This window comes from Chionomys nivalis, chromosome 2, assembly GCF_950005125.1.
Source record: "Chionomys nivalis chromosome 2, mChiNiv1.1, whole genome shotgun sequence".
Classification (NCBI taxonomy): domain Eukaryota; kingdom Metazoa; phylum Chordata; class Mammalia; order Rodentia; family Cricetidae; genus Chionomys; species Chionomys nivalis.
The window spans coordinates 48,087,388-48,108,664 of record NC_080087.1 but is presented as its reverse complement, the minus strand read 5'-3'; the positions used below and the strand labels follow the sequence as shown (position 1 = coordinate 48,108,664).

At 40.8% G+C, this 21,277-nt stretch overlaps 1 protein-coding gene across 1 annotated transcript in view; it reads left to right on the top strand.

Moving 5' to 3' along the window:
• Slc35f1 (solute carrier family 35 member F1) overlaps positions 1 to 21,277 on the top strand; it is a 426,231-nt gene that overhangs the window by 369,925 nt on the left and 35,029 nt on the right. The window contains exons 4-6 of the mRNA XM_057759213.1: positions 9,508 to 9,667; positions 16,497 to 16,653; positions 18,569 to 18,621. Coding sequence (XP_057615196.1) covers positions 9,508 to 9,667; positions 16,497 to 16,653; positions 18,569 to 18,621 — 370 coding nt within the window. The remainder of the gene's footprint in view (positions 1 to 9,507; positions 9,668 to 16,496; positions 16,654 to 18,568; positions 18,622 to 21,277) is intronic.

The following is a 21,277-nucleotide window of genomic DNA, read 5'->3' as shown; positions in this document are numbered from 1 at the left end:
GTTTCCAATTTCGGACTATTAAGAAAAGGGCAGCAATGAACATGGCTGAGCAAGTGACTCTGTAATAGGGTGAAACATCCTTTAGTTACATGTCCAAGAGGGATATAGCAGGATTATGAGATAAATAGATTCCCATCTTCCTGAGAAACCATCACACTGTTTATCTTAAAGTCCCTGCTACCCAACAATAGGTGAGTGTTCCCCTTACTCCACATCTTTGCCCAAATTTGTCACTTGTTTTTATGGATCTTGACTATTCTGACTGGCGTAAAATGAAATATCAAAGTAGTTTTGATTTGTGTTTCCCTGATGACTGTAGATGTTGAAGGTTTCTTTTAAGTATTTCATGGCCATTTGTGTTTCCTCTTGAGAATTTTCTGTTTAGATTATACCCCATATTTAAGTTTGGTTAGTTGTTTTCTTGATATCTAGTATTTCAAGTTTGTTGTATATTTTGGATATTAGCTCTCTATCCCATGTGTAGTTGGTAAAAAAGTCTTTCTGCATTCTATAGGCATCTGCTCTGTCTGAATGACATTGTCTTTTGCCTATGGAAGCTTTTCTGTTTCATTTATTCATACTATTCATTTATTGATTGTTGATATTTGTGTCTATGCTAATGGTGTCCTGTTCGGAAAGTCTCTTCCTGCACCAATGAGTTCAAGGGAATTTCTCACTTTCTCTTCTATCAGATCCAATAAATCTGATTTTATGTTGAGGTCTTTGATCTGTTTGGAGTTGAGTTTTGTGCAGGATGATAAGGATAGATCTAAGTGGATTCTTCTACAGGCTGTTGTCCAGTCTGGCCAGCAACATTTGTCAATGATGGTGTCTTTTTTCCAGTATGTATTTCTGGTTTCTTTATTAAAAATCAGGTATCCATAGGTGTGCAGATTTATGTCAGTATCTTCAATTCAATTACAATTGATCGATGTGGTTGTATTGTGCCTATATCATCCTGTTTTTATTACCATAGCTCTGTAGTACAGTTTAAGGTCAGGTAGAGTGATAACTCCAACAGCTTTTTGATTATTTAGGATTGATTTCAGCATTGTTTTAATTTGGCCTATATTTATGTTACTTTATCTTTTTCCCTTGCAGATTTTAATATTCATTCTTTCTTTTTTTCTCTGCCTTTAGTGTCTTGATTATTATGTGCTGATGGGATTTTTTTCTGGTCCAGTCTATTTTGTGTTCTGTATGCTCTTGTACCTTGATTGACATCTTCTTCTTTAGGCTCGGGAAATTTTCTTCTATGATTTTAATGAAAATTATTTTTTTCCTAAGTTTATTCTCCTTTGTCTAATCCTATTGTTCTTGGATTTGGTATTTTAATAGAGTCCTGGATTTTATGCTGTCTTTTTCTTTTTTCTTTTTTAATTTAACATTTTTCTTTGACTAAAGTATCCATTTTTTTTATCAAGTCTTCAATGTCTAAGATTCTCTTTTTATCTCTTACATCCTGCATATGAGGATTGCCTCTGAGGTTCTGGCTCAACTTCCTAAAATTTTCATTTCCAGATTTCCCTCAGTTTGTGTTTTCTTTATTGATTCTATTTCCATTTTCAGGTCTTGAACTGTTTTGTTCATTTCCTTCCACTCTTTGTGTTTTCATAGATTTCTTTAAGGAATCTGTTTATTTCCTCTTTAAGGACCACTATGATATTCATAAAGACTATTTTTAGGTAGCTGCTCAGCTGTGTTGCCATTCTCAGAGCCCATTGGCATAGGGTTTCTGGGCTCTAATGGGGATATATTGTCCTGGCAGTTATTGATTGTGTTTTTATGTTGACATCTAGGCATCTAAGTTTGGGAAGATTGCAATTCTAGATGCTGATATCTGTTGTTGGGTGGTGTTTTATTCCTTAGTTTCTGATGCCCTTTCTGGTTTTTAGGAGAATGTGATAGCTGTGTGTTACCAGGTAGGGAATTCTTCTGGAATTCTGATTGGTGTAATCATTGGGTAAATGTGTTTCTAAGAATTAGGAGCTAATACTTAAAAGTGGGTATGGGCTGGGAGTGGGGGCTGGGAGGGCCTACAGGAGAATGGAAAGCAGGGTTTCCACAAAGTTCTGCTTAGTGCCCTAGAAATGGGACAGAGAGTGAGGAGAGACCACAGCAGGTAGTCTGTTACAGAACCAGGGGCTTAGATTTGGAGAAAAGTGGGGAGAGGTGAGGATCTTCAGTTTCCCTACCTGCTTCTCTGGTTGGCATGGCTGGTGTGTTTCCAGGGAATCCTACAATAGATCTAATCTACATGAAACAAATAATAAAGAAAACAAGAGCTTTCTCAGTTAGAAAAATGAAAAGAAAATATACACAATGTCAGAGCCACAGACAAGAGTGAGGATTTTGGATTCATGTGTGCATGGGTTGATGGGCAGGCTAACTATGGCTGTGCAGTGGGATTGCACAGGAATGCAATGAAACTGTGGTATGCTGGAGGACAGGTAACAGGAAGAATCTGGGAAGCAGAGGAAGGATAGGGCTCAGGGATCTCTTGGGCAGCTAGGACTTCCTCTTGGAGCTCCCCAGGCTGAAGGACGAGCTGGCACTCTGATTCTACAGGAATATGGCCAAAGCACCACTAGAGCATCAGACTTGCTCCCCTGCTTCTGTTGGCTCTCTCTACACTACCACTCTGTCTGTAGTGAGGAGCTGCGGTGGGCTGCATTCCGGCCACCCCGGCTCCCTCATGGCTTCCCGCCACCCAGCTAGCTTTCCCCGAAATATTTACACGGAAACTGTATTCTTTTAAATACTGCTTGATCCATTATATCTAGCCTCTTCTTGGCTAATTCTCACATATTAATTTAGCCCATTTCTAATAATCTGTGCAGCGCCCCAAGGTGCGCTTACCGGGAAGATTCTAGCCTACGTCCATCCTGGATCAGATCTTCATCGCATCTGCCCTGGAGAGCAGAAGCATGGCGTCTTAGCTCACGTCCTCTTCCTCCCAACATTCTGTTCTGTTTACTCCACCCACCTAAAGGCTGGCCAATCCAATGGGCCAAGGCAGTTTCTTTATTAGCCAATGACCTTCCTCCAGCATTTCCCCTTTTTCTGTTTAAACAAAAAAAAAAAAAGGAAGGCTTTTTTAACAGAGCAAAATTACATATAATAAAAGTTATCAAGTAAAAATTACAATATTTGCATCTATTTTATCTTTTATCATAACAAAGGAAAATTATAACTATAACTAACTATTCTTCAACTCCATCAAAGACGCCAGAAGGATATAATATTACATAAGTAAATGAGACGTAAGCAACTTACAAAACTCTAGAAATCACAGAGACACCTTGCTGCCTGGACAGTCACCCAAAATTCCTCTGTACCTTTGGGGCATCCATCTTTGGCCTAAAGGCCCGTGGTATCCAGAGATATTTCCATGAAGCAGGAAATTTCAAAGGCAGTTCAGTCACTATCTGCTGTATCTTGCAATATGTCTCGCAGACTCTTTCATGAATCAGGAACCCCGAAAGATCATCTCACTTTTAGGCAAGTTCAGCAGTCCTCTTTCTGTGGGTTCTCTGTGTCCAGTTTATACAATAGTCCAGGCAAGAGCAGTTTCTTGCTCAAATGGCTATCAAACTCCATAAGGATCCTCTTTGATGCCCATCTTCCTCATGAAGTAGATTGGTGCTGCCAGGAGCAGAGTGTCTCATTGTCATGAAAAGTCCTAAGTTATTAAAACATTTAAAATGCCATATTTTATAATCTTTGAAAGATATGAAGGATAATATTATATCCTTCTGGAGTCTTTGATGGAGTTGAAGAATAAATAGATAGTTATAGTTTTCCTTAGTTATGATAAAAAATAGATATAAATATTGTAACTGTAATTCTTGCTTGATAACTGTTTTGTTATATGTAATTTTACTATGTTAAAACGAAAGCCTTCTTTTTTGTTTAAACAGAAAAAGGGGAAATGATGGAGGAGAGTCATCTTTCTATCTGTTGCTTTCATTGGTTAATTAATCAAGAAAACTGCCTAGGCCCATTTGATAGGCCCACCCTTAGGTGGGTGGCGTAAACAGAACAGAATGCTGGGAGAAAGAAGCCGAGTCAGTCCCCATGATTCTCTCACTCCAGACAGACGCAGGTTAAGATCTTTCCTGGTAAGCCAGCTCGTGGTGCTACACAGAATATCAGAAATGGGTTAGATCAATATGTAAGAGCTAGCCAATAAGAGGCTGGAACTAATGGGCCAGGCAGTGTTTAAAAGAATACAGTTTCCGTGTAATTATTTTGGGTATAAAGCTAGCCGGGTGGCAGGACGCAGCACAGCCCGCTGCTCTCATTAGCCGCTCCTTCAACAACTCTGGGTCTGCAGTGTGCTGGCATTTACCTTGGAAGGGCCTTAAATAGCTCGTATGCTTGTACAAGAAGCCAGGTCCCCACTCTCATCCACGCAGCTTCTACTCTCAGAAATGTAGACTACGAGGAGGGAGGTGGTCTATGGAACACATCAAGTGGAGGGAGAGAAAAACCTGAGTAGATGCCCACAGGAAGAAATGGATGCTGTGTGTCTGTGTGTGTGTGTGTGTCTGTCTGTCTGTCTGTCTGTGTTGGGATGGTGCATGGACATATAACCAAGTATGATTAAAGACTACAGGCAAGAATGCAGTGGCAAGAAAGTCAGAAATTGCTGGAAATGAAAAAGAGAGGAAAGGTAAATGCTGCTGCAACACACGCACCACACCATACCACACACACACAGAGACACACACCACACCACACCATATCACACACACACCATCTGTCATCCTCAAAGCATTGTCAACACAGACCTCTAACTTCTGTAAGTTGCATTTGAATTCTGACCTCAGGGTCTAGAAACTAGTATTTTAGGCCCAATTCTAACACTAATTGGCTCTACTCCTGGAACTCCAGTTTCCTTACTTAAAAAAATTGAGGCCAGCCATTGCTCCTTTAAAGGGCTTTTTCCAAATTGTAAGTGAGAACCAGGAAACCTAGGTAAATGTGAAAACTGCAAGGTGCAAAAACAACCCCAGTGCTGTCACCATGGCTTACGAGGACCATCCCGCTGTCCATCAACAAAGTCAGGTAAGAGGTTCCAAATCCCTCTGGAATGAGACTTTAAGGTACAAGGGGAGTGGATTAGTTTAAATCCTTAAGAGGGGAAGCTATATGTAAATCCAAGAGCAATGACCAATTTTCGTAGTATTTACATTTTTCCCCCTTTGTTTGGGTTGTTTTGTTTTCTGAGCTAGGTCTTCCTCTGTGTCAAGACTAGCCTGGAACTCATGGTGCCTCTGTGTCTGTCTCCCGAGTGCTCTGATATAGACTTTTGCCATCATGCCCAGCTCCTATATTCTTTGAGATGTTTCAGAGTATGATGTGATCATAAAATAATGGTTATTTATCTTTTGGTACTGGGATTTTAATCTTCCATTGAGAAATGGGTTTAAAGCTAATCCCTCTGCCCCTCCAGGAGGCTACATTTAGTATCTCTAAAACCCTCCAGTTATGACCGAGGCCATGAGAACCAGTTCAGCATGAAGAGAAGCCCATCATGTTGAATGTTCAACAGGGAAGATCTGTTTTCCTGCAGGACTCTTAGTTTTGCATTTCTTGTTAAAACAATTGTTTTGGTTAAAGAAACCTTCCCTCTTTCTGTTTGGTCATAGTTGCTGACAATTTAAAATTATTTTCCTCTAGATCATGCTTTTTATATTTAAAAATTATGGAACACTTATTGGTCTTAAGAAACCAAGGGAAGAAGCATGCACCTTTGATCTTTGAGGACTTTGGTTTAAATCTGGCTCAGTTTAAGCAAAAGCAAGTTTGATCTTGTTACCTGACTCTCCAAGCTTTCAGGGTGAGCAATAATTACAAGAAACTCAAATCTCTCTAAAATATGTAAGGGATATGAAAAACATTCCTTTTGAGATTTAATTCTTATAAACTGTTTAGTCATAGAACTGAAGGTGAGTTTGCTCCCGTTTTCTTGTTTAACATTCTCTGTAGCGGACAGCCAGTAAATTGTCTCTCTCTTTTATGATCTGAGCAGTCTTTGATAAGAAGTTAAGTTGGAGGCCAGAAAGAAAGAAAGAAAGAAAGAAAGAAAGAAAGAAAGAAAGAAAGAAAGAAAGAAAGAAAGGAAGGAAGGAAGGAAGGAAGGAAGGAAGGAAGGAAGGAAGGAAGGAAGGAAGGGGGAGGGAAGGATGGAAGGAACTAAAAACTAATAACTGATTTACTAATACCAGCTGCCAAACAGCTTCTCCCCCATAGTGACAGACACCATGTTGAGACCTCAGTAATAACAACTCAATGTAGTTGTCATTGATTGCCACTGAAATACTGTTCAAAAGTGTCAGTATTCATTGCCACTGTGGAGACCAGAAATTGTATGACCTTCTCCATATCACTCTCTTGGGACTTGTGAGTGCCAGACTTTCAATGAACTGGATCTTGGAGATTCTGCACTGGGGAGATGATACCCCACAGGGGCGTTCATTGGTAGAGCTGTAGGCCTGCTTTAAGGGTGAGGCCAGCAGTGCTGGCTTTCTTCAGAGAGAAGAGACAGTCTCGCCAAATGAAGAATTGACACCAGACTCCAAATGCCAGTAATGGCCTGGATTATCTCTAATGTTCCTTCTGGAAGTCAGGGATGTGCCTACTATTCAAGCATAATTTACCAAGCCCTACTCCATACTGAGCACCAAATTTCTCTTGAACAAGCATCATATGAGCCCTGGCTTGTTAACATGCTTGTTTCCCTTCTCGTCTTTCTAAACACTTACCTTCTTTGGGACCAGCTAATGCTTACAAGCAAGGGTTTTCATTCACAAACCAAGAGACAGCAGGCCCAGGGCTCACCAAGTGCTCTAGTGTTTTCAGTGATGCTGAGAGACAAAAAAGCTCTTTTCAAAGGCTGGATGATGTGATGATGTGCTGCTGCTTGTCTGGCCTCAATGATCCAGGAAGGGAAGCCATTAGCTCTGCAGAAAGATTTTTGCCAGTCAGATGCAATCCCAACTGTATGGCATGTAATGAAATATTTCAACTTAATCCAATCAGTTTTAATTTGTAAAATGAAACAATGGCTGTGTTATGTGTAGAGAGTAATTTTCACTGGCAAACTGAAATTTCATTACATGGCATCTGAAGCCAGTTGTAAAATCGAACATAGCACATATAACCACATCAGACAGATCATTAACTTACATTGTTAATTTAACTGTGCAGGGAGCAACTCCGGGCTGCTGAAAAGCAATCCCACCAGCTGCTTTTGCTTATGTAGAGCCCCTCCAGGGGTACTGTGCCCCTGAGACTAGACCCCTGTCCTCACAATACTTCTTGGCATGATATTCACATGGTGCTTTCTCACTGTGACTCCATCATCTTTCAGCAACCCTAGAGATGATTAAGTACTCTGAGTACCTTTGTCATCTGGCAAGAGAGAAGTCCAATCCATAGAGATGCATGAGGGTTTGTTCACCTCGCAAATATCTTTGGTGAGAGCAGGGGTTCTGAGTGCTGTTTATGCTCCCAGTTGACTAGGCTGATATTCAGAGACACCGTGTGAATACCCAAACCTTTCCCAGACCTTACTGATCTCAGAGGCTGGATTTTGATGCTTCAGATCATCAGAAATCTATGTTCTTGTTCAGTACCTATTATTGGGTATTTCTCATGAGCCTGGCAGCATTCTGCATGCTAAAAACAGGCAAGTGAATAAGCCTGACATTGTGCCAAGAAAGGATATATTGACTAAGTAGGGCTGCAATGGGAGCTACGAAGGAGAAAAATGTACAAGGAAACTGTCAAGTGGGACCTGACTTCATCTTTAGATCTGAGAGGCTTTCTTGAGGAGGTAGCATATAAACTACATGCTGAAAAATAAGCGAGTCAAGAAGTTGAAGAATTAGAGCAAAGCATTTTAGAAGGGGGGAGCCTCCAAGAGTGAAAGCTCTGGGGCTTGTAGGAAGGGCTCGGTCCCAGTAGGAGAGGACGCTGGTTCAGTCTTGATAGTACGAGTGGCAAAGGGTGGCATGAATATGGATGCCAGACATTTACAAGATGGAAGAGACAGATCAGATTGTACTGATCACTGAGAGGTAGGCAGTGCGAATGGGGGAGCATTGGGGATCCCTTCCTTGTGCTGGTAGCTGCAGGATCAAAGCCAAATGCTTAGGGTTCTAGCAAGGATTTGTACAAGCGGTACGGTAAATCGCAAATCTTTGATTCAGAACACATGAGTTGAAGTACTGTGGGATATTGGTTTGCCTAGTGGAGGGCAATGACTTTCAGTAGATTTATCAAAGTGATAGGGACAGACCCAAGTCCAGGGAGCCTAAAGCATTTGGAGGTTTATAAACAGCCTTTGGGGGACTTATATTTTAAAATATGTTGTTATACTTCAATTTTTATATATCCTTTTATTAAGTTGATTTTGATATTGTTGAGGCAGGACCTCATGTAGTCCAGGCTGAACTCCAATCAGTATGTATCCAAGCATGACTTCTTCCTCTGGACTCAGAAGCACACACTACCATGGACCTGTTTCATGCTGTGCTATGACTTGAACCCAGGGCTATGTGACTGCTGAGCAAGAAATATACTGCTTGAGCTATATCTTCAGTCCTTTCTTCTGTTTTATAGACAAGGGCTCACTCTGTAGCTCAGGTTAGCCCTACACTCATGATTTGCTTGCCTCAGTTTCCCCAGTAGATTGCAGATACGAGGCATTGTGCCCAACTACAAAATGCTTCCCTCTGCATTAACTCTGAGCTTTGTGCTGATAACCAAGGAAGGTTCAAGGGACTGTTGCCTTTCTAGTAAGAACTAGAGGCCTCCTGAGTACTGGACAGTCCAATGCCACAGAGCATGGACTCCGATTCCTTGCACGGGACTCCTCCCATTCCCCTCATGTCCCCGTGTTCTCTCTCTACCTCACCAAGGTCAGTTGCACCAGCTCTCGGGAACTCAGGCCACACTATTTGTCAGGCCAATATGTATGGTGATATTACAAATAAAACAACAACTATTAAAGACTTTTCAGTATTAGAAGGCTGATAATTGCCTGAAAAAAGTAAGTACACATTTTCTAGGTTCTATGAATTTGCAAAAAACAAACCTCTTTGACCACAACTTTTATTCCCCATAGCTACTCCTGAAGTCATGGAACCATGTCAATGGCTCAAGGTAGCCTCTCCATGGCCCAGGTGTTCCTAGGGGCATTTTCATGGCTCTGAAGAAGATGGGCAGTGAAACGACACAGAGAGGGCAGGGAAGCTTTCCCTCCCATCCACTCTTATTCATTTGTCGTCTTCCCCTTCCTCGAGTCTCAGGAGGATGTTTGTGGCTAAGTGAGACACAAAGCTATCTTGTGTCTAGGGCTGAGGGAGCTTTCGCTGCCTCTGCTCTGCCTCCAACCAAGGCTGTTCAGCTAAGGACTTTCCGACAGAGTGGGGCTTTTCTTCTGTGTCCTAGCATCCCTGAACCTTTTGTTGTTGTTTCCTTTAATGCTCCCAATAGCTCCTGGACTGTTTTGTGATCCCGGTGGTGATTTTGCTCTCCTGGTTCTTCCTGCTGATCCGGTACAAGGCTGTGCATTTCATCGGCATCGTGGTCTGCATCCTGGGGATGGGCTGCATGGTAGGAGCTGACGTCCTCGTGGGAAGGCATCAGGGAGCAGGTGAGTCTTGGGGTGGTCACCAGGTCACTCATATCTGTGAGGGGGGTCCCAGGAATACCGGGAATGTCAAGGGAAACCGGGTTGTTCTGTGGCAGAGTTCGTGTTATTCATATTTTTGCCCCGCTCCTAAAATTGTAGCTAATATAAGGTCTTTGGTGCATATATCCTGGGTAAGATGTAAAATTCAGAGACGTTCAAATAGTTTTTAAAAATGATGTCACCATGTCTGTAGTGGAAATTTTGAATGTCAGAGCTGCTGGCTTAGAACGGCTGGTTAAAGGTAGTGTTGACAAGTCAATCAGCAACTTAGTTACAAAGCCTTTCCCACCCCTCCCCACCGAGCCTCAGCTCTGTCAGGTCCGAGAAAGACAAAACTTCCTACCTACTGGATGATGGTTGGTTTACAAGCCAGAGAATGGGTATTCACAATCTGAAGGCCAGAGAAGAATGTGTCGTTTCTAGAGGATGGAAATGTCATCTCTTGCATTGATTTTTATGGATTTATTTTGATGGGACAAGCTGTTATATTGATCACAGCTTAGAGGCTTCTCAGACACGGTTTTGTGATTAAGTCAGCAGATTCCTGTGAATATTCTGGGGGAACCCTGATCCCAGTATTTTCTAGAAAGCCTTTGTCAATAGATTTCAAATCTTTGTGCTACAGAAAGAGTTTTAGAAGAGGAAAGAATGGCACACCCTCCTCCCTGCCCCTTTGCTGTCACCGGAAGTGGACTAGAAAGCGCTTACCTTCAAAAGTTCTTGGAACTGTGCTTTCGTCTAAAATGATAGATAATGAAATGAATATTCAAATTGGAGTAGTTTGCTTTATGAGACAAGGATGTCTGAAATTTCTGGGACAATGTTACCTATATTGCATCACAGAAGTAAGTAGCAAAAGTTAAGGACCTTCTTCAGCCTCCTTTATGTGTGACCTAAGTGAACATCAGGTTCTGGAGGAGGCAAACAAGTTATCCAAGATCACAGCGCTGAGATGGGAGAGGCTAGACTCCTGGGCTCCCTGCCTTTAAGGCAGGTTTTCTTCCCTCCACATTGCTAACAGCTAAAGCTACAAAAGAGAATAAAAAGGAAACGTCCTCATTCTCCTGGACCTGCAGCCGGAAAGTTATAAATCCCTACCTCAGCAGATGGCTTAGAAATATAAACCCATTGTCTCCCCAGTTCTCTTTTGTGAACCCTTGTTCCGTGGACCTTTGAGAGATAGCTTATAGGCGGTCTGATGGAGCGCTTCGTAGGCGGTCAGTGGTCTTGATAGGAATCTTTTCAGAACTCAGCAGATAGCATTCTGGGTGATATAATGTCACAGTTTGGCTACAGTTTCTAAGCTTTCTTGGCACTGTTTAAACACAGATGAAACAGAAGCATATGCCTTTTATTTAGAAGAAATTTGGCTGTTGACCCTAGCCACTCATTCCAGTCATCTTATTCCATAGACAACCAAGCCAGCTGTTCTGGTAACTCTGAGTATTTTAGACTCCAAGAGCCAGTGAACTTTGAACTGATTTATTAGATTGCGTACACTAATGTTTTCTGGCTCTGAAGTGGTAGGAAAACATTACAAGTTAAAAAGAAAGACTACACATCCATTTTGAGAGCCTTTCATGAAGTGGTCACTTGCTGTTGTAACTGAAATGAAGACACGGCTCAAACATGCTGCAGCAGTCCCAGTGGAGCCGCTTGAGGCTCACAGCATTACCTTTTGTGACACACAAAGCACCTGTGTTATCAGAATTACAACTGATGACTGCAGAGCATCCTTGTGCTGCCGAAATGGTGCCCAAGCAAATAGACCAAGGCCTTAAGCCCAGTGCAAATATGAAATCCAAAGGCTCGTTAGCTACACATACTCTATCTCAATAAAACATTCCATTTTGCAGAAATCTCAACTATTATATAAGCTATTTTTAAAGAATGCATTGCTTTTGAAATCAATATAAGTTTAAAATTTGTCTGCATTATTGCTAAAATTGTCCCTCTTATTTCTGTCTTTATAGTACAGTGGGTTCAATTGCATTAATCAGTCAAGATCACCAGGCTTTTCTGTAATATTTTGGATACTCACAAGAACTTTAATGACTCATTCAACTCATATAAATTCTGACAATCACATCAAGAGCTTTCCAAAGGAAAAGAGAATGTCTGACTTTTTTATTATATTGCTTAAGTCTTGTTTCCTCTTAGCTTAGGATTTCAACAGTTCTGTCCCCAAACATGGTGATTTTAGCCCACTCACAATTACTTTGGTCTCATTATAGTTAATTGTTTTAATATTCTTTGTTGGCATGTTTCCTCTTCTGCACACCAGGAATTCCTCATTGATTTAAGCCTGGGTGAAGGAACCTTCTCAGATGATTATCAGGAACTGCATATAAAAAATAATAGGTCCAGGCCTAGAATATGTGGTGCTGATGAAACGTGCCCATCTTATTTGCCTACTGCAGACAGGGGTCAAGGAAGGCGCCCAAGCTCCTGGTATGAGAGGCCTTACTTTGACACCTATGGTGTGCCTATCACGGGCATGGCTAGTCACCCACCATAAGAACTTTCTATACCATTAAGGTTTTCAAAAGTAAATTTCTTTTCCAAGTTGGTCAATAACAGCAGTAGACCTGATATGAAAACTCTCTTTTCACCATTTAGCTTCCCCTCTGCATCACAGGTCTCTCTGAAAGACCATCTTTGCTGATGTGAGTGGTGGAGATATCTAGTAGATCATGGGAATGTTGGGCGTGTTGGAGCATGTAACCATGGGCTGGTAAAGCCCCAGAGATACGTCACTATGGCCTCCACTTTTCTAACTTGTGGTTATAAATGAGCGGATGGAAGTTTTAAGAGGAAGACAAAGATTAAACTCATTCCCTATTATAAAATATAATTCTCCTAAAAATAGCCTTTTTCTGCTATATTTATTGCACCGTTTAGATCACTTGGGATGATGTTAATTACCCATGGCAACAATTTATTATTAGCTATAACTTTGTATTTATTTCAAGAAAAAGAAAATACTCTAAAAGAGCTAGGCAGCTAGATGAAATAAGATAAAAGTGACATCTTTGCTGAATATGCCATGCTCCCAAGCACTATCTCATACATTACCTCATTTATCCTAATAACTCAGAAAAATTCTCATGTTTCGTCTTCAAAATTCAAGGTAAATTATGCAGTTCAGATGGAAAATCTTTACAGTTCTTTTCCTACTTAACTCAATTCTTATTTTTCTATAATTGTATCTTGTTTGAGAAATATGAAGGTGCTTTAAAATAGTTCATTAAAGTTAATGATCATACTGGATTGCCCAGGATGGAGGACTGCTCAGATGTGAGATTTTATAGTTTATCATGGAGTCCCATGAAAACGAGACAGTTAGTTCTCTGTTTAAAACTCCAATGTATTTAAAGGTCCATTTTCATCAAAGGAACTAGCAGCCTTCTAATACTCCAAAATAATAAAACTTATTCTTGAACTAGTAGCAAATTGTGATTTTTAGACAACCTCCTAGTACCACACATAGCAAATATTTATCTTAAAAAGATGTTTCTGGTGATTAACCAAAAATCTAATATGAAAAACTATTTCTTTTCTGTTTGTTTTTCAAGTCAAGGTTTCTCTGTATAACAGCCTTAGATGTTCTGGAACTAGTTCCTGTAGACCAGGCTAGCCTTGAACTCACAGAGACCTGCCTGCCTCTGCCTCCCGAGTTCTGAGATTAAAGGCATGCACCATCACTACCCGGCCGGAAAACTATTCTTGAAAAACAATTATGAAAGGTTGACTAGAATCCCTGAGCAATCTAGAGTGAGAAGTATCCCACCCATGCAGACAGAGAACTATTCAAACAGAATGAAGATTAGCCCTTTAGAAACATCATTTATAAACAAGCTGTGTGACATGGTATGCTAAACATTTTGTGTACTATTTTATTCTTACAACAATAAAAAGAAAAAATAACATAAAGGAAGACCCTGTAGTTCATGACCAGTGTGGTTTATCCAGCTCTACCCAAATTGAAAGCTACAACAATTCAAAACATTGCCATATGAGGGGTCAAGACATTTTCGATCAGATAATTAATTTTAACACTGTGGGAATTTAGAAAGGTGTAGCATAGCACATCATGGTGGAAGGGTATAGCAGAAAGGGAGCTGTTTCATTCGTGGCATGCAAGGAACACAGAGAGCATGAGAGGACAGACTGGGTATCAATGTCCTCTTTAGGACCACGCTCCAAAAGACAACTTCTTTCGGCGGCCTACTCCCTCATAGTAGTTCCGCTTCTTGTCAAGAGTACCATGTGCTGGGAACCAAGCCTTCACAGGTGGGCTTTCAGGGGCATCTAAGTCCAAACTGTAGCCCACGCTATATGCACATATATCCACTTTAAAGTAACTTTAAAACTAATAAATAGAATTATAATAATAAATTCTGTGTAATATTTTGTCAGTGGTAACTTTGAAAATATTTCTGAACTTGAAGTTGTATTTCAATTATTATTATTATTTTTTTTTTTTTTTGGTTTTTCGAGACAGGGTTTCTCTGTGGTTTTGGAGCCTGTCCTGGAACTAGCTCTTGTAGACCAGGCTGGTCTCGAACTCAGCCTGCCTCTGCCTCCCAAGTGCTGGGATTAAAGGCGTGCACCACCACCGCCTGGCTTTCAATTATATTATTATCAAAATTTATCATCGAATAAATGAAGATACTGATAACTACATTTCCTTTAGGAGGTCAGCCTACAGACTAACCTAGAATGGTAAAGAATGAGTTCGAGGGACTCTGCAGCTAAGAGCACTGTGCCCTTTCAGAGGACCTAACTCTGATTTCCAGCACTCACATCTGGCATCTTACAACTGCCTGTAACACCAGCTAACTGGAGATGTGACAACTGTGTGTGCACATGCATCAAAATAAATCTTAAAAGATAAATAACTCTACAAGACTACTCACCAAAAACCAGTGTCCACATTTTTAGGACTTTTAAAAGATAGACTGATGTTACCTCTAATTCTTATTAGGACAGTTCACTATGACTTCATTTTCAAGAATCCATTCATATAAAATTAATTGTATTAACTAAGAGTTCTATTCAGAAGCCCTTCTATATTTAACTAGTACAACAATAATTGATATTCATAACAGTGACTTCATGTCATTACAAGAGTCTGAAATATTTCCTGAATGAAAAATGACTTAAAAATGTGCTTTAGAATTTGGGGTATTGACTATGTCACATTCAAAGATTTTCATGCTTCAGTAGCTGACACTTAAAAATGAATCAGTTGCTGAAGATTTCCTGATAATGGCAGCCTTCATTTCTCTAACAGAGGTACCTAGGGCACTTTCCTCCAGGTTTGATTTCCTCATTAGGGCCTCCTTACGTTTTCTGCTCGTCTGCTGAATAGTGATGGTAGCTCCTCGTGGACTCAAGGAAGTCTCATAGCCCTTTCAGAATCATATCTCAGCTTCATTCCCTTGAAAGTAACTCCAGCAAGCTGTTATCTTTTAGGGTCTCTTCCGCTCTCCCCCCAGCCCCACCCAGGAGAGGGAAGTTGCTTGGGAAAGGGTGATACCATTAGCAGAGAGATATAACCTGAGGTAATCAAATACAGAAGTCCGTGGAAGCCCTGCTTTATTCATGTGAATCCAGTAAGTACCTAGAGAATGTTCCATGCTCTCTAAAGAATAGTGACTGCTTTCTTCCACAGTTTTAGGGTTGTTCAGAGAATCTCAGAATTCAAAGATTTCAGAGGTTTGTCTCTTCCTTAGTGCCGTCATGGTGGACAACCTTCCCACTCTTCACCTCTGTGTGTCTGCCGAGCTGACAGCTGTGTGGCACCAGATACACTGAGACAGAAGCCAGTAGAGAGACTCCATCAGTGAGGTTGCTCCTACTGTTGGTTTTTATTCTCTCTTTCCATGACTTCCATCCACACTACCTGTGTGGGAAGAGTTCATTCAATTATAGGATAAGGAATTTATTAAATAAAGCAAAGAAAACCAGCTCGCAAATCACAATCCCAGAGAACTTAGACAACAATGACGACCCTATGAGAGACTTACATAGATCTAATCTACATGGGAAACAGAAAAAGACAAGATCTCTGAGTATATTGGAAGCATGGGGACCTTGAGAGAAGGTTGAAAGTGTGAGGGGAGAAGCAGGGAGGGGAGCAGAGAAAAATGTATAGCTCAGTAAATATCAATTAAAAATTGGACATAAATGATAACCAGTCCAAACTGAGTTTGAAAAAATGTGGTTTTTGTTTGAAAAAGAGAAAATATTAATATTATGTGAATTATATGTGAAGCTGTGTCAGAGAAGTTGAAATTTCATGAATCCTATCATTCTCCTTGACTAAGTCTGTACATAGCTCATCATGGTAAAAAATATATATATGCTTGACTGCTGTTATACCTCCTCTCTATCCATTGAAGCGGGTAGAAAGTGACTTCATTGGGTTTATGACAGATTCATCAAACAGTTGGAAAATGCCCTTAAACAAAAATAATACATGTGCATATTAGCACGTATGTGCAGACACATCCTTAGACAGAGACATGTGCTCTGGAGAGAACCGAACTGAGAAAAACTTCATTCTTTGGGAAAACTTCCAGTTCCACTAAGATATCTAGGTAGTTTTTTATATCCCAGCATGTCTAGAAAGCATATTTTTAAAATCTTTACTTGATTTCAGTTAGAAGTTACTGGGCTTCTTATAAAAATGTTGGAAGAAAACAGACAAGAGAAACTCAGTTTTCTGGCGCCAGATTCTTGCTAAGATTTTTCTGAGACTCCATCTGCTTTCTTTGTTTCCTAGGGGAAAATAAGCTGGTAGGGGACCTCCTGGTCTTGGGAGGAGCCACGCTGTACGGCATCTCTAACGTCTGGGAAGAATCCATCATCCGAACCCTGAGCCGAGTAGAGTTCCTGGGAATGATTGGTCTCTTTGGTGCATTTTTCAGTGGAATTCAATTGTGAGTAAAAACAACAGAACCCATGAAGGCCATAACGAGTGAGTTTTATTTTTACAGTTTTTGCCTTCAGAGTGTAAAACCCAAGGCAGAAAAGCAATCATCAATCTCCTGCACAAAGATTTTATTCAGTCTACAAACTATATCCTTACTATTTCCAAACTAAGTAAGTGTATTATAAATTATTATAAAACATTTAACAGATTTTGAAGATGATTTTGAAGAACTAGAAGTACACATTCTATCAGGGAGTGGTTTATAATTCATAGAGAAGGTATAAGCAAAGCCCAAATATCATGTTTGATGCACATCAAAGGGATAGGGTTTGTACACTAGTAACAGCTGCTAGGAAATGTCTACTTTAAAACTGCCCTTTTGTGTGAGAGATGGCTCAGCAGTTAAAAGCACTGGCATCTCTTCCAGAAGACTCAGGTTTGATTCTCAGCATCCATTTGAAGGCTCACAACCATCCGTAACTCCAGTCTCAGTGTATCCTCTTCTGGTCTCCTTAGATACCAGGCATGTGTGTGGTGCAGAGACATACATTCTGGCAAAACACCCATATACATAAAATAAAATGAGAAACTTTTAAAAATATTAAAATTGCCCTTTTATAGGCATTTTTATTGCCTGTGAGTTTGCAGGAATTTCAAATTCATAAATCAGAATCTAGCATTTTCTTTTCCTTAAAAAGGTAGGGATAGAACACTGAGATTTACTAAATGCCAAAAAGTCAAATGCACCACTTTGTCAATAATGCCAAAACTGAAGCAAAAGTCACTCCGTAATGCATTATCTAGTTCCTCAGAATTTGTTGTAAATTAACCATCATTTCCTACCAGTAAAGAGTGCGCATTTCAACTCACATGAAAAGCAGTCTAGTTTCAGCTGATATTCCATGAAATTTCATTCTACAAAACAAAACTTTCTGCAATTGTATGGGTTTGTTGTCAGAAATTACTTGAGGAAAATACTTTGGCATCACCTGAAATACTGTACATACGGGTCGTTTCCAGCACATTCCTCAAAATCTCAGTGTCCTAAAATACTGCAAACTCTCCAGGGGGCACATAGAAATGGGAAAAGTATGGATTTATTTGGGGATCATTTAGAAACTGTGATGGCATTTTAAAGCTCCCAAATTTACTGATTGATCTTCGTGAGATGAAAAAAGGATTATTAAGTAAACTACTGATGGCTGACATTTTATAGATGGCTCATTTTATGCATTATTGTTAGTATGCTTGCATCCAAAATATATAAACAGAGAACTGAAGCTCTATTGATTGGTTACAGTCTGTCATTGTTAATGGAGCTTTGTTAGGTGAATTAGATAAGTTGAGGTGCACTGGACCTAAACCCTTGCTAGAAAAGTGGTCGAAGTGGCGCCTACCCTCCCCTCCTGCTCCAGTTCGGTCCTTGGACCAACAACACTGCTGTCACCCAAGAACTAGTCATCTACAAAGCACCTGGCTGGCCCCTCCAAGTTCACCTGAGTTGAAGGTCTAGGGAGGAGGTTTCAGACACAGTGGTTGAACACCCTCCAGATGGTTATGGGATGCACGTAGCTCCGAGAATCACTGTTCTATTGGATGCTCAGTGGGTAAAATGATTAAGTCTCTAAGCATAGAGTTGTCTGAGCCTTGCCATTTACTTCCCCAAAAGCTCATGAACAAAAAGAAGCTAAATCCTAAAAGCCTGTTTGGTTGAGGACAGTGTGGTTTCAACTCCCCCAGACCCTCATTGCCGCTGGTCACACCTCGCAAGACTTTTCAGGGGAGACCACAGGCTGCCTCTGCAGAGGCCAATTTAATTTTGAAGTTCAATTGGTTGCACTAATATTTGTGTACATATGGTAAATGACAGACAAAAGAAGCAATGTGTGTGATCATCTTGCTCATTTCCTTTGTCTCTACAGAGCCATCATGGAACACAAGGAGTTGCTAAAGGTGCCCTGGGATTGGCAAATAGGTAGGGATCGACTCATTTAAGATTATGGTTTTATTAGTAAATCTGAGAAACGCATTTGAAAAGTTGTGTGAGAAGGGATGGATGGGGCAGACAAGGAAGGGATTTAGAACGACAGGGAACCAAAGAAAATAAAATTACCTTGTAGTGTTGGGAAGCCCTTCACACAATAAGAGACTGGATTTCCTGAATCACCCAGTTCCCTGCCTGGGCTTCTGCCAGTTAACACTGTCAAGGTGTTTTATGGGAGACACAAAAGTGTGTTATTAGGTTAAAGACCAAGCAGAAAAGAAAAGCCCAAGGCAGTCGTGGCACAGAAATGAGAGCAATTTGCTCCAGCCAAGAAATACAGAATCGATGTGAACATTAAAAACCAGCACTTTGGGGAAGGGGGAAACTGAACTCAGCAAAAGTCTTGAAAAGAAGCCGCATAATGGGCATTCCCGGTTTCCCTGAACCTTTTTAGGAGGAAGCACTTATACTAAAGAAATTGTTAAATGATCTCTAACTGGCCTTGGAATTGCTGGGCAGGCATTTGACTGCTCCATAGGCATCCAGGGCATCTTAGTCTCTGCCTCTTTCTAAACTCATTTTCTTCTAAAAAAAAATTAGGTTAAAAATTTCAGATCTATGGTGATATTCTAATGGATAACCATTCTGCAAGCCCCAGGAAGAAATGCCCCTTAATTCCCTCATACAGTCTGTCTTGAAGCAACATATACCAGCAGTGAGCATGGCTTGAGTTTAGGCCAGAGGTTCTTAACCTGTGGGTCAAGGCCCCTTTGGGGGAGTCCCATGTCAAATATTCACATTACAATTCATAACAGTAGAAAAATTACAGTTATGAAGTAGCAACAAAATAAGTTTATGTTTGGGGTCGCTACAACATGTGAAACTTTATTAAAGGGTCTTGGCATTAGGAAGGTTGAGAATCCCTGGTTTAGGCCAGGTAGGATAGTTCTTGAAATATGTGTGCAGTGTAAATATCAATCAGAGTTGGGGGGGGATACAGGTGCTGTCCCCCACCTCCAATATAGATGACTTTGGTATACGTGACATCTGGTTTACTACCGGTACTATGCCCCCTGGTGGCTGACCGAGTGACAGACGTTTATATGACCTGCTCCACTCCTAGTTAGCTCCACTCCTCCAAACAAGGGCTAACCATGTGTGTTTCAGAATCCTCCATTGGTTTGTTTCTCGAGTACGGATAGGGAACGTTGTGATTAAATGAAAATCAATAGAGAGGAGAAAGAGGGAAGCGAAGCGGGCAGCTGGGAATGAAACCAGCTGCAGGGACCAGATGCGTGTGCCTCTGTGACTTTTAAAGCCAGGCCTCTTAACCGAGACTCATCCTTCACAGGGCTTCACAGGGTCTGTGAGGATAAATTAATTCGATATTGATGGTAATGGCAGTAATCAAAAGGAATTTGTCCTCTAATTATGTAGATGTCCTGTGCATGTCCGCCGAGACTCCGTTATAATTCAGTGTTAGTTAAATGTGCCGTCACAAGGTAGTGTTAGCCTGAGCACTCATATTGCCATTAAGATGTCAGGCCCCTGCAGCTCAAGATGATAAAGACGGTGTAAAAGGTACATATCACAGGGCCATTAAATTAACTCCTGGTAGGAAATGAAGCCAACATGCCCTTGATATAGGATCGAGTATTCATTTCCCCCCTTTCTGAAGCACTTGTTTGCTTGAATTGGAGATTTTATACTACAGTGACCTGTTGGCTTACTCTGATGGGCTACAGGACAGGGTCTGGTTGTCTAGCTTAGCCATAGGCACTCAGGAAACCCATGGTCACTAAATGAGCAGGTGAGTGAACAGGAGCGGAAAACGTGGGCCTCTGTTGTAATCATCAGAACCAAAGGGAAAAGGGAGGCAAGAGCAGAGGCTTGAGACAATGTTGCACTGTCTTCTGAGCAACTGAGAAATGGCAAAGCAGCCATTGAAATTCATGGACCAAAGGATCCAAGAGATGCTGAGGGAGATCAGCATCCTGTTGTTTCCCCCGCATACTTCAGGAGGTCAGCCATGAGTGAATCAAAAGCCTTGCCCTTCATGGCTATGTCCTGGAGAAGGGCGCATATCACTCTGATTAAGAGAACAGAATCCTAGCATGGCTGGAATATAGTTGATAGGTAGGGCCTTGCCTGGTATGCTCAAGGACCTAAGATCAGTTCCCAGTAACACATGGGAGGATGGGAGGCTCAGAATCTAAGACTATCCTCATTTATCAGTGAGGTCTCCCCTTCCTTCTACAACTCTTATATACCTCACAGAATCTCTGGGGCAACTCCTATGCTATCAATACAGAGAACATTTTTCCCTATGGTGTAAACAGAAAGATAAGTGATTTTTATTTTCTAGATATGAAGATTATTTTTAATGGATTATTGTTTTTATACAGTGTGTGGACTAATTTCAAGATAGAGCGATTAAAAGCAAGACAATAATGGTTATCATTGTTTTTATCCCTTTGTTTTACTCTACTGAGCAGAAAGAGTGCTTGTGATTATCTAATCAGTAAACTCAAGTAAAACATAGGACTTAATACAGTCAAACTGTCCTCCCCCAGAGCAGGAGCGTTAGGCTCACAGCCAGAATTCTAGTAAACAACTTAAATATTCCCTTTATCTCATGTGCCGCTTT